General features: G+C 42.9%; 2 protein-coding genes across 8 annotated transcripts in view; both read right to left on the minus strand.

Moving 5' to 3' along the window:
* The window catches only part of LOC125763785 (disintegrin and metalloproteinase domain-containing protein 10 homolog), a 59,304-nt gene extending 58,404 nt beyond the window's left edge, over positions 1 to 900 (minus strand). For 3 of the 6 annotated variants that reach the window (XR_007418396.1, XM_049427300.1, XM_049427294.1), the window contains exon 1: positions 223 to 643. The gene's annotated coding sequence lies outside the window, so the exon portion shown is untranslated. The other 3 variants (XM_049427296.1, XM_049427295.1, XM_049427299.1) reach the window with 2 other exon arrangements.
* Positions 901 to 1,101: 201 nt separating this feature from the next.
* On the minus strand, positions 1,102 to 11,298 carry LOC125763784 (serine/threonine-protein phosphatase 1 regulatory subunit 10). Of its 2 annotated transcripts, none has more exons than XM_049427293.1 (6): positions 11,170 to 11,298; positions 9,813 to 10,055; positions 9,632 to 9,729; positions 9,260 to 9,534; positions 7,534 to 9,093; positions 1,102 to 4,079 (listed from the first exon to the last, which is right to left on the minus strand). In XM_049427293.1, exons 2-6 carry the CDS (start codon positions 9,813 to 9,815, stop codon positions 2,134 to 2,136), a joined length of 3,882 nt encoding a protein of 1,293 aa, XP_049283250.1. In that variant the 5' UTR covers positions 9,816 to 10,055; positions 11,170 to 11,298; the 3' UTR covers positions 1,102 to 2,133. The 2 variants fall into 2 exon arrangements, with proteins under 2 accessions (XP_049283250.1, XP_049283248.1); XM_049427291.1 differs by having other exon boundaries at positions 11,004 to 11,213.
* Positions 11,299 to 11,443: the final 145 nt, after the last annotated feature.

The following is an 11,443-nucleotide window of genomic DNA, read 5'->3' on the forward strand; positions in this document are numbered from 1 at the left end:
CAACCCTTTTCATAGCATTCCAGTTTCCCTTCGAGTTTGTATTACTTTCTTTCTGTGTCACTCGGCGAAGGGAAACACACTTTCTGGACACGACACAGACCCACGGCACCACTTGGTCGAACCTCACTGATCGATGTACAGAAAAAGGGTAGACACACTTGCAACTTGCATCGAAACAATTACTTGTGGAATGCATCTCAACTTCGAACAATTTTCACTCACCTTTCTTTCTGTTGTACCAAGAATTTTCACACAGGCACCCCCTACACACATATTCTGTTTCAGTAAAAAAAATGAAGGCGGGTTTCTCTTCGTTCTGTAGCTTACTTTCTTATTATGGTCACCAAAACGATAACAAAAAAAAAACCCGAGGCCAGATTGCATTACATCAGCTGGTAAATTTCTTATTCACACTGGACGCTCACTAGAAGCCTTCGAATGGAGGCCTCAACATATTTAACCACACATACACAAAACCACCCACAACAGCATCCTTCGTTCGAAACGTAATCGCCCAACTGTTTCAACTTATTCTGCGTAGCATCCGTGATTACAATTAGGCGAGTGAAAAAGGAATTTTTTAGTCGCACTGTTTTACGTTTTATTCCACAAGCTAGACCGAGCCGGAAATCGAAATGTCGATTAGCCTACCGTAATTTGACTGTTTCTGATAATTATTCTTGTATGCGGCCACAGCACCAACCATCATGACGGCAAACAATGAATTAAATGACAGCGACGACGGATCAGTCGGTGCTGCCAGTTGGCTGTCATGGCGTGTTACAAATGTTGACCGATATGAAAGCCCACAGTGCAGGGTTTAAAATGTTTTGACCGTATGTTAGTCATGTTTGGACCTTTGGTGAATTTCATACGAACGGAAGCAAAGAGGAATGTAAACCGATTGGAATAACCCAGAACAGACAAGATGCGTTGATCAAGCGTCGGGGCGTATGTCTTTGCTTAAACTTTTTCAAATCGTTCGTTTTTATATTCAGTGCAGTGATAAACAAAGTATTTGGCGTAAAATTTATTTTTAATTTATTTGTAATTTTTTCTCATTTCCCGTCAGGGGGTAGATGAATAATTCAATGGAAACACTTTGTTTAATATTTGTAATGCATATTTATTAACATACGCAAACTTCCATGTTACATAGCTAAAAACAAGCACTTCCTTCAAGCTGTAGCTGGTGTATTACTATAATAATATTTACATGAGATTGATATGCACTATGCTTTACTAAAAAAATAACCCAATTCATATGCACCGTTTTATAAAACCATAATGTAAACCATATGGCCCAATATCGTCAAATAAAGATTTAATGAAGTTGCATTAAAAGACACATATTCTGCTTCTGCTTTTATAACGGTGTCTTATTGTATCTTTGATTCGGTTGTATCTTCTCCATACATTCACAACGGTAAAAGTATTACCAATCCCTTCGCTTAATTAACAGTTCGCGATCATAAAGACATTATGATCAAAAGATTCTATAAAACAAAAACATGTGAAAATCCTCATCTTAAAAAAAACATTATTCATGTTGAATGCGATTCATAATGCTTCCTGTAGAAATAGATTCTTTTGATTCCTCTCTTTACTTATCTTTTTACTTGAGAAAATAAATGTAATCACACGAACTTATCGGACAGATAGTGGTGCAGTTGTGATTGACTCTAATATATGCAATTATACTGAGCTATAACTATTTTAAATGCTGTGCTTTCTGAAGCACCGCAATCTTCTATACATCTAAAGCTACCGGAGACACTCGCCCAATTGATGCGTTCCCAAGTTTCTGTTTTGCACAATATATACATGACAAATGGTTTATTCTATCACACCATTCGAGTGGTGTACTAAAGCACAAAGCTTGACCACTATTTGCATTCCACCCAGCTGTTACTTATTATTACTACTACTGCTACTATTATTGCTATACGGCACAGTAAAAATAAAACCATAAAACAAGTTAACCAGCAGATGAAATCATTCTACGAAACATCTACAAAACAAATAGGCGTGCGAGATCGGTTTGAATCAAGGGCGGTTACATTCGCTTCGGAACAGATCCGACATCCGCTACTCCGGACTGTCATCGCTATCCCGATTGGTGTCGCTCTTGTGCTACCACTTCCGTCCACCACCGCCTCGATTGTGTCCACGGTTGTTCTGTAACCAATGGCCGCGATAGTTTCCTCGGCCATCATCGCCCATCCGTCCACGATCTCCGCCACCGTTTCGATTCCCATTATTGCCATTGTTGCGATTGTTCCAATTGCCGACCCCTCCTCCACGGTTTCCAAAGCCGCCCCCGGCACCACCTCGCGGTGCATTGTTGCCACCCACAAATGGTCGATTGCCAGTGACCCACTGCTGCTGCGGCGGAGGACCATTGCGGAAATCGACCCCACCCGGTCCTTGCGGGCCCCGTCTACCACCCATATCCGGACCACCCGCCATAAGTCCTATCTCTGGCGGTGGTGCGTTAAAATTCGTCGCACCCGGGAACATTCCGGGCGGAGGCACATTTGGTGACATGTTTAGAGGCATGTTAAGCATGTTTGGACTACCAGCCGGACCACTAGCGCCGCCCCCCGGTCCCATTCCGGGTGGTGGTTGATTGAGCGGGAACATACCCGGTGGAAGAACGCCCGTCCGTGGACCAGCACCACCCGGTGGTCCCATGTTCCATGGTCCCGGCCCAATGGTAGCTGCAGCACCGGGTGCAAATGGCGGTGGGAAACCGCCCGGACCAAATCCGGCCGCTGATGGTAAATCGGTGGGAAAGAAGGGTGAGTTGAAAGCGCCCGATTCGTGCGGTGGTGTCGATTTTGGATCCGGCCACGGTACACTGGTAAAATCGTTCACCGAATCAGGGTTGCCGGTAACGTCCTCTAGTGGAATGTGCACCGGATCAGCTGTCTGGTAAATATCCGCTGGATCCGGTTCGGTCGGCGAGTCGGGAATCATGTGCTTGTTGAAGTAGAGTGCCTGCAGACAACCGCGTTCGCGTTGCCGTTGAACGTTTCGCTCGAGACTTTGGTTGCCATCGGGCGACGGCGGAACATTGTCCACCACCACTAACGGACGCCACGTCGTCCGTTCCACCATGATGTCCTCCGAACCGACCTTACGTGATAGCATAAACTTTTGCCGCTCGTCCACTCGTTCCATCTGCTTCATATCCGTGAACGATTTCGTCACATTGCAGCGCTCCGTTACGTCTAGCTCGAAGTAACGTACTTCCTCCAGCTCTTCGGCCGTTTTCCAGCGCAGCTGCTTCTTCGGACCCTTTCTACGATGGATCACCAGTACACCCGGTGGTCCATTAGGACCACAGCCCGGACCGGGCGGTTTGTTACCATCGGCCGGAGACTCTTCCTCCTTTTCCGAATCTTCCTTCTTATCACCCTCGGCTTCTTCCGCGATCTTCTTCTCCACGTCGTTCATAACGGCGTCTATCAGTTCAGTCTTGTCGTCATCGTTGCCAGCTCCTTCGCTTGATTCCTTTTTCGCCGCCTTCTCCCCGGTACTATTTTCTCCGTCCTTTTCCTCTTCATCATCATCGTTCAGTTCACATTTAATTCGCTTGGGCTTCTTCAATATTGGCCCTTCATCGTCGGCTTCACTTTCTGCATCGGGATTTATTTTTTTCCCATCCGCACCATTATCTTCATTGGCCGCTTGTTCCTTCGTTAAGCCTTCCTCGGTTGTGGCCGACTCGCTGCCATTTTCCTCTTCCTGTTCCGCAAGTGTATCCCGGTAGAAAGACATCGGTGCTATCGTTGGAACTTTCGGTGAGGTAGGAGTGGTTGGGGTGGTAGCTTCCGATGCAGAATCTTCCACAGGTGCTGTCGTTGTTGTCGGACTACCAGGTGCGTTAACTTTCGTAGTACCAGCATCCGCACCAGCCGATTTATTAGCGGCAGTCGTTTCACCTGGCTTGGTGCTGTTGACAACGGTAGTAGTAGCACCTTCCGAGCCACTCGTGCGCCTTTTGCGCTTCTTCACGTCCTTACGCAGGGTGGCAGACAGTGCGTCCATGAACATGTCCGATTCTACCAAGGCATCTAAAAGTAAAAAGGCGAGAAAAGAACAAGACGATCAGTTAGGAAAACGGTTTGTTGCTTGTGGCTATAGATCTTTATTGCTTTCAATATACATGTATCGTAATACAGAAACATATCAAGCAACAAATCATATAAAGCTTTGCCGTTTTGGGTGGTGCTGCTGCGGATGAAGTTTTCTGCGAACGAAATATGGAAATATTATGATTGCAAGCCGCTTTTGCAGGCCTGCATTTTGAATATCATTTTTTACACTTCTCCATTGCATTTAGCGGATTAATCCAGCTGCTGGTTCAGTTTTAAAATGTCAATTAACTTAAATAATAAAAGTTTCTTCTTAATGGGACGAGGAAGTCTTAGGTCTGATTTTAAATATTCATCAATTTAAGTCATAAACGAAGCAGTTGGATTAATCCGTATGATTTGAATGTTAAATTAAATAAATTTACAAAGAGTCTGTTAAAGAATTAATAGTAAAACGATGTCATTCAAATCGTTAAAAGTATTGCTTTTGTTAATCTTCCTGATAAGGTCGTAAAACAAGTTCATTGTCATTTGAATGAAACACAAATGGCGCCAAAATTCATTTTTGCACGCGTACTATTGGAGACGCACGTGGACCCAGGTTAGAAGAAAGCGTGGTCAGTTGCATACTACCAAATTTAAAACGTCATGCATCTTTTCTGTCTAATTTAGTCCAACATACATTTTGGCTTTGTCTCAATCGTAGTAAAAAAAAGTATGTCCATGTCACAGGTGTATGAAACAATGCAAAACTTTTTGATTTAATTCAGTATTGTCCGGGGAAGTTGATCATACTGTATATGAAAACTGGGATCGCGGAAAGCTTGCTCCAATACACTCGTCACGGCAGTGAATTACTTTGTCTGTCCCTCACCTAGCTCTTGTAACGGTATATGCTCGATTATTGGATCCCTACAGTTAATAAAGTTTATAAAAGCATCTCACGTACTACGATATATCACAGTTAATCACATTAATAAATAAGCAAACTAAAGATTCTTATTGATTCGAAAATTTCGGCGAGATTTTAAATGAAAATCGTGCCCTTGAATGAACAATGCCCTTGTGATCTACGTGAGAGTGTGTAATTCCGAAAAAATGCATCCATTACCGGATTGTTTTTAAGTTGCTAAACGTACATATAGATGATCACATATCTTAAAATCCATTGACTATTCAAGAGAAAAATCCGTTGGCATAATTGCCAACTTTTTGATTGATTTATCACGGACGAAGTCGCGTTCAATTCAACGAATTCGTGAGGAAAAAATTACAATTTACAAATTACAAGCATGCGCTCTGTTGAGATTCTCGGCCTTGGATACTAACACGTTGATACTGGAATTGTCAGCGCGTCATTAAAAAAAATTAAAATACACAAATTATGTAAAATACTGCGCAACATTCAGAATCCGAATGTTACACGAATGGATTAGCAATAGGTGCCCAGGAAATGTACAGTTGACGGGCTCGTCCAAGTAAACGACCGGATATTAACGTCTACGTCAACGAACGCACTGAGCAGGCGCAATTCGTAAGTATCAATCTATTTTAAAACTTAATTCGCTTTTTTACGTATCGTTTGGCGTTAAGGAAAATTAATCGTCTTTGGGCGTCATAGGATTCCTCCATAATCTCTGGGATCAATTTTCTGACTCACTATCGAAAATCTAATATACACATCACGCGTAAGCAATACAATTAATAATTTTCTACCTCTGCTAAACCCCATGCTATTGACGGGGAGTAATTTTGTTGCGCAGTAAAAGCTCCACTCGGATTCATTTCGTAGTTGTACCCTACTTGAAATGGGTTCCACATATTTGCCTATGTATAACAACACGGCTATAGTTCCCAAATATCACTACTATTACCGATATTTAAATACTAATGACAATGGCTGTTCTACGTAGAACATCAAGGGCACTGAGAAAACTTTTACATATCAAGGGCAGCAGTATTGAAAAGTACAAATATCGCGCGTTATGTTAAAACCGTTCAATTTAAAACAATAGGAATATCATGTCATGTATATAGGGACATATATAAAATTTAACGCGTTTAGCAGATCATAAGGAATGTCTTTGTGGTTTGATTATTAGGGAAATATTTATTGTGCACGGCTAGACGCACTTGTACATATATTTTCATCGTTTTTTCTGTAACAAAATGTAATAAACAAATTAGCATCGATCTTACACACACGATGTGGTAAGAGATTGCTAGTACATAATTTCATTTATTTTACGTTAGGGAAAATACGATACGATATCAAAATGAACCACGATTTATGATAGCATCAATTCATAAGTCAACCGTTTAACGAAATTTAAATTTGCATCGTGTAGTGGTAGTTTGCACCGGGTGACAGAAAAACAAAATTGAGAACCATTTGCAAAATATGTGGCAAACGAAAAGCAACGTATTAAGATATGAGGAGTAAATCTCATAATACAGGCGAACATAACACGAACTCAATTCGGAATGATTATAGATAACAACTAACAAAAATTGACACAACCGGCACAAATATTGCAGGTAGCCTCTGGACCGGCGATGCAGGAGATATCGGTATCGCCTGATAGAACCGGTATCAAATCCCATTCAAGTCGTTCCCACGTAAAAATGATGCAACTATCCAACTACGTGATAGTAGTCTAGTAAGCTAGTTATGACCGACTCGACAGCAGATAGTTGCGCCAAGAAGAGGAAGAACGCAAAGCGTTTTCCTATAGGATAGTCAGCAAAAAAAAAATACGCATCGTACATTGTGGTTGGTACCGATTGTTCATCATTTTTCCTCTACTATATCGTACGACCTATTCCAGCACGAGCGACTTCATAAAAGACTTGTTCATTTTTAAGTCAATATTGATTCGCTTGTAAGGAAAGGATAGATAAGGGTACTATTGTCTTTTTTATGTGACTGACGCGGCATAGATAAAAGAATATAACACAGCCCATTAATTAACCCTGCAAATAAACTCCACGTGTGGTCAAAGAGATTTTGTTTAAATTATGTTCACTGCGAACGTTATGCAGGAACTTTTGTTTTGTTTAGGGGAGAATAGTGCATAGACGAACACCCATTACCAAAAATCCGCATGTAGGTTTGTATTATTGATCGTGATAATCCGCACTAGAGATGCGCTACTGGTTCATCCTTCTGGCAGCTACTGTTGGTCCCCAAACTCGGCCCATCGACGATCATTTCTCATTCAAAACTCACTCTCAATTTTTTACGCAAATTAAATAGTGTTATGATATCCGGCCGGTTCCTGTCCACCAGCACCAATGTAACCACCACCTACCAGAGCGGCACGGTCCCCTACCCGCCGCAGCAGCTAGCCACCCACGGCACTATGAGCTGAAATGAAATGTAAAACAAAGAGAGACCTCCAATTAAGCAGGGTCAATCTTGAGCTGCACTTACGTTGACGTTTCGGAGGTATGAGCTTGATGGAACCGGGCCGCTCCAACGGATCTTCCCTCGGCTTCTTCTCGACCGGTGATCCCGCCAAAACTGCTTCCCGACCCGACGATACGGGTGAACTGCGCTTTACCGTACCGGTGGCGGTCGAACCGATCGTAGTGGAGGAGGTATTTGATGATGCTGTCGATGGAGAAGTAGACGATGGTTTCTTCAAGCCCTTTCGCGATGGTGGCGGAGGAGCCTCTTCAATGAGACCGTGTGAGCGAAACTGCGAATTGTACGTTTTAACCGTCTTTGGCCGATTCTCCGGATTGCGCACCTCGATTGAAATCGATGCTTTCTTGTTGGGAATGGCCGCAGCAGACGCGGATTTTGCCGTTTTTGCACCATTTGCGCTAGTGTTAGTAGTGCTACTCGATTCCGAACCACTATCGTTCGATCCACCAGCACCATCGTCACGCGAATTTTTGCGAGAAAGCTTAGATGAGGAAAAGGATTGCGATTGGTTCTTGGAATCCCGAGTACCGCTACTACTACCACTTGTTGAATGGCTTGATTTATCTTTGCTATCTCGATGCTTATCACTACTACTGCTGCTGCTTTTAGAGCCGCTACTATTTGACTTAGATGATGAAGATGACGAGGAGCTTTTGTGTTTGTTAGTACTGCTGCTGCTGCTACTACTGTGACGGTCTTTATCCTTACTGCGACTAGAGCTCGAACTACTGCTTTTGCTGCTGCTGCTGCTTGAAGATTTGTGTTTACTGCTGCTGTTGCTGCTGCTGCCGGATGATTTTGAAGAAGATCGACCACTGCTACTACTACTACTACCCTTGCGGTCCTTCTCCTTTTCTCGTTCACGATGTGAATGATGATGTCGATCCTTGTCTTTCGACGATGAAGTATTTCTTTCTTTGCTACTTTCTATACCATTTTGTACGTCTATTTTTTTCATATCCGTTCCAGCCTGATCGTTCTGCTCGTTGACAGCAACACTTTCGTCGGTTGATTTGCCCGATTCGATGTTTACGACCACCTCTTCTTGATCTTCCTCCTCTTCGTCTTCGCCCAGATCGTCATCTTCCTCGCCCAGTAGCGGAGCGCGTTGCTGCTTTCTGTTTGGTTTGATCACCTTGGCCACAACCTGCTTGCCATTCTTTGTTGTAATCTTCAACACTAACGACGTTTTCTTTGACGAAGCAACCGCTTGTTGAGCTTCCCCCCCACCAGTTTGGAATGTTTTTTTGCCGCTGTCTACATCATCCCTGCCAACCTCCGACTGTTGTATGTTTGCCACCTCACTACTGGTGTTATGCACTGCGTACCCATTCTGTTGGTAATGATGGCCGGATTCTCCGCCTTGCTTTGCTAGGACCCCGCCAATCGAGAGAGCACTATTTGTGCCTTCGGAATTTGGTTGCTTGCCCTCAGTTATCCCTGCCAGACCAGGAACAGCTGGCAAATCTGATTGATTTATTGGAACCATCGGAGATAACTGTTTAGGGGCTTTCACAATATACAACCACTGTTCGACCAACTTTGTTGCGAGAACTTTTACACCTGTTCAAGTAGAGTACGAAACAGAAATGAAATAACATACGCCTATTAACCAATGCTTCCTACGATCGCTTTTCCTTTCACACTGCATAGTTACGTTCATTAGATGCTTCATAATGACGTACAATGAACAATTTAATTTCAGTTGGCATTGAAAAATAACACTTACTTTCGTGTGCACAGTCGGTTGACAAGGATTTGACCAGCCTGGGAGTACTGTTTATTTTCAACCTCTCAACATCTACCGGACAGCAGAGAAGTAGCTCCATCAGTTCCTGAATTAGCGGCCAATTTTTAGAAGCAATTCCATCGACCAGCCACGTATGTACCAGTGTCCAGCCGCCAGTTTGCATGAATTGGCCCAGCAGCTCGGTTTCCGTACACTTTAGTATCTGTATGTAAATGGCTTTGGAAACTAATTTTTTAGAAAACTTGGCCATTAAGCTGGGAAGAGAAAAGAAAAAAACAACAAAATTTTAACATCGTGCAACAGCTGATGTATATACACCGATTAATGACGATTTTACTGCTGGACACTTACTTTGCAAGCCGTCTCACTTCTCCTGCATTACGTATGCCACCGTTTGGTGCAAGCAGCACGCTCAGGCACACTAAGAGTTTCATCGGATCGATTCGCGGCTGTTGTAAATAAATACGAACGTAAATTAAGCTACCTTTAAAACGAAACACACGGAACAACAGGTAGAACAACATTCACTTACCATTTTGAAGCCGTAGATTTGCAATTGCAATGTCTATTTTGTACGATATATGTAAGGTTTCTGATCGGATTTATGATTTTAACGATTTGCTAAAGAAAACTCCTTCCTTTTATTATTCATTAATATCACCTAGTGTTGGTTGCATTCCTTGACTGGCCAGTGAAGTATGGTATCTACGCCAAAACAACGCATCCTACATGACCGCACCGGAACAGTTTTACGCTGTTTATATATATGTACTTGCTGTAAAATGCAGAAAAGCTTTCGTTAATACACACGTTTTACAGGCATCAAACAAATTTATCACTTTGGTCTCTGGCTCTTCACATTAATATGAAGATCAACAATGTTTTTAATTGGAGTATGAACTACGATTGACGTAGGTATACAGCACCACCACCCGCTGATGTTAACGTGGAATGAACGCTAGGCGCTGTGGTAGCAGCGCCACCAAGCGACTGTTTCGCGAAACTCAACGTACGTTCCCGAAGGGAGTCGATGACGGCTAGCACATGACATTTGATGTTCACAATGGGGTGACAAAATAAGGGGCGTTTCCGCTAGCGCTACCGATTGGGGCCAATGCGTGGCTCATTAGCCCACACACAGGCAGGCAGTAAATGCGTAGTACTATTTCACCATCGATTTTGTCTTTACGGTCACATTGGACCTACATGCATGCTCTCGAATGATGTAAAACTTTCACTTTTTCAACCAAATCATTTTAACTTGCAGTCCTAGCTTAGCCTACTCACTTAAAATCGTCGGGAACGTTGTACGGGTGGGGCACCTTAGAGCCCAACAAAATCAACGATTATGATGGAAATAACTAGGTGCTTGGTCTCCGTACGCACCACTTTCGCTTAAACGCTCACACGTAATATGACGACCTTCTACGTGTACGGGGCGACCTTCGCCAACGGTAACAAAGGGAAACCACTCTATGGCAACAATAATATATTTGCAATTATGAATTTCTCTCCAAATAATGTCTATAGCTTAGTATTTCGTGCACGTAAATCAACTGTGTGTGGCAGTTAATTATGATACATCGGCGGGCGTTCTTTTTTTCAATTGAGCCGATTGCAGCCCCCAGCAACAGTCGACGATGATTGCTTTATTCTTTTCCTCAGATCGACAAGATGGCGGACCTTTCCAAGTTTGGCCCTATATGCTGTCTGCAAAATTTACCCTCTATTTCAGCGCCTAATTCCAAAATATCTGGGCAGGACGGTTACAAATCGCACTCTTCGCGTTAGGACGAATCGAATATCCTTTTTCCTTCTACTTCAAATCAAGAAAAAGTGTTGAAGAACCAGAGATCACCGGAGCAACGAAAAAACACGTCATGACTCACCGAGAATTTGTACCCTAGATGAAGCAAATTTTTCACACCATTCCCACGAAACATTTGACCAAGGTTGATAGATGCATGGCTTGCAAGCGAACCGAAGGTCCTTCCATTTCGTATGATTTGACAGTTGGGCCATCGAAAGTGAAAAATAACAATTGACAGATAAGGTAACAGCAAATAAAAGTTAAATTTCTTCATATGCCTCCCGGTTGGTAAAGTGAAATACACACGTTTTTTGTTCTGGGTTGCATTTTTTTGGTGGACGCTTCTTTAGGCC

This window comes from Anopheles funestus, chromosome 2RL (genome assembly GCF_943734845.2).
Source record: "Anopheles funestus chromosome 2RL, idAnoFuneDA-416_04, whole genome shotgun sequence".
Taxonomy (NCBI): Eukaryota; Metazoa; Arthropoda; class Insecta; order Diptera; family Culicidae; genus Anopheles; species Anopheles funestus.

What these genes read in the sequence shown, in the direction of transcription:
- LOC125763784 (XM_049427293.1), bottom strand. An exon ending in GAAGTGAGACGGCTTGCAAA is followed by an intron (nt 9,535 to 9,631) that starts GTAAGTGTCCAG and finishes TTCTCTTCCCAG; the next exon opens with CTTAATGGCCAAGTTTTCTA. An exon ending in CATACCTCCGAAACGTCAAC is followed by an intron (nt 4,080 to 7,533) that starts GTAAGTGCAGCT and finishes TTTTACTTTTAG; the next exon opens with ATGCCTTGGTAGAATCGGAC.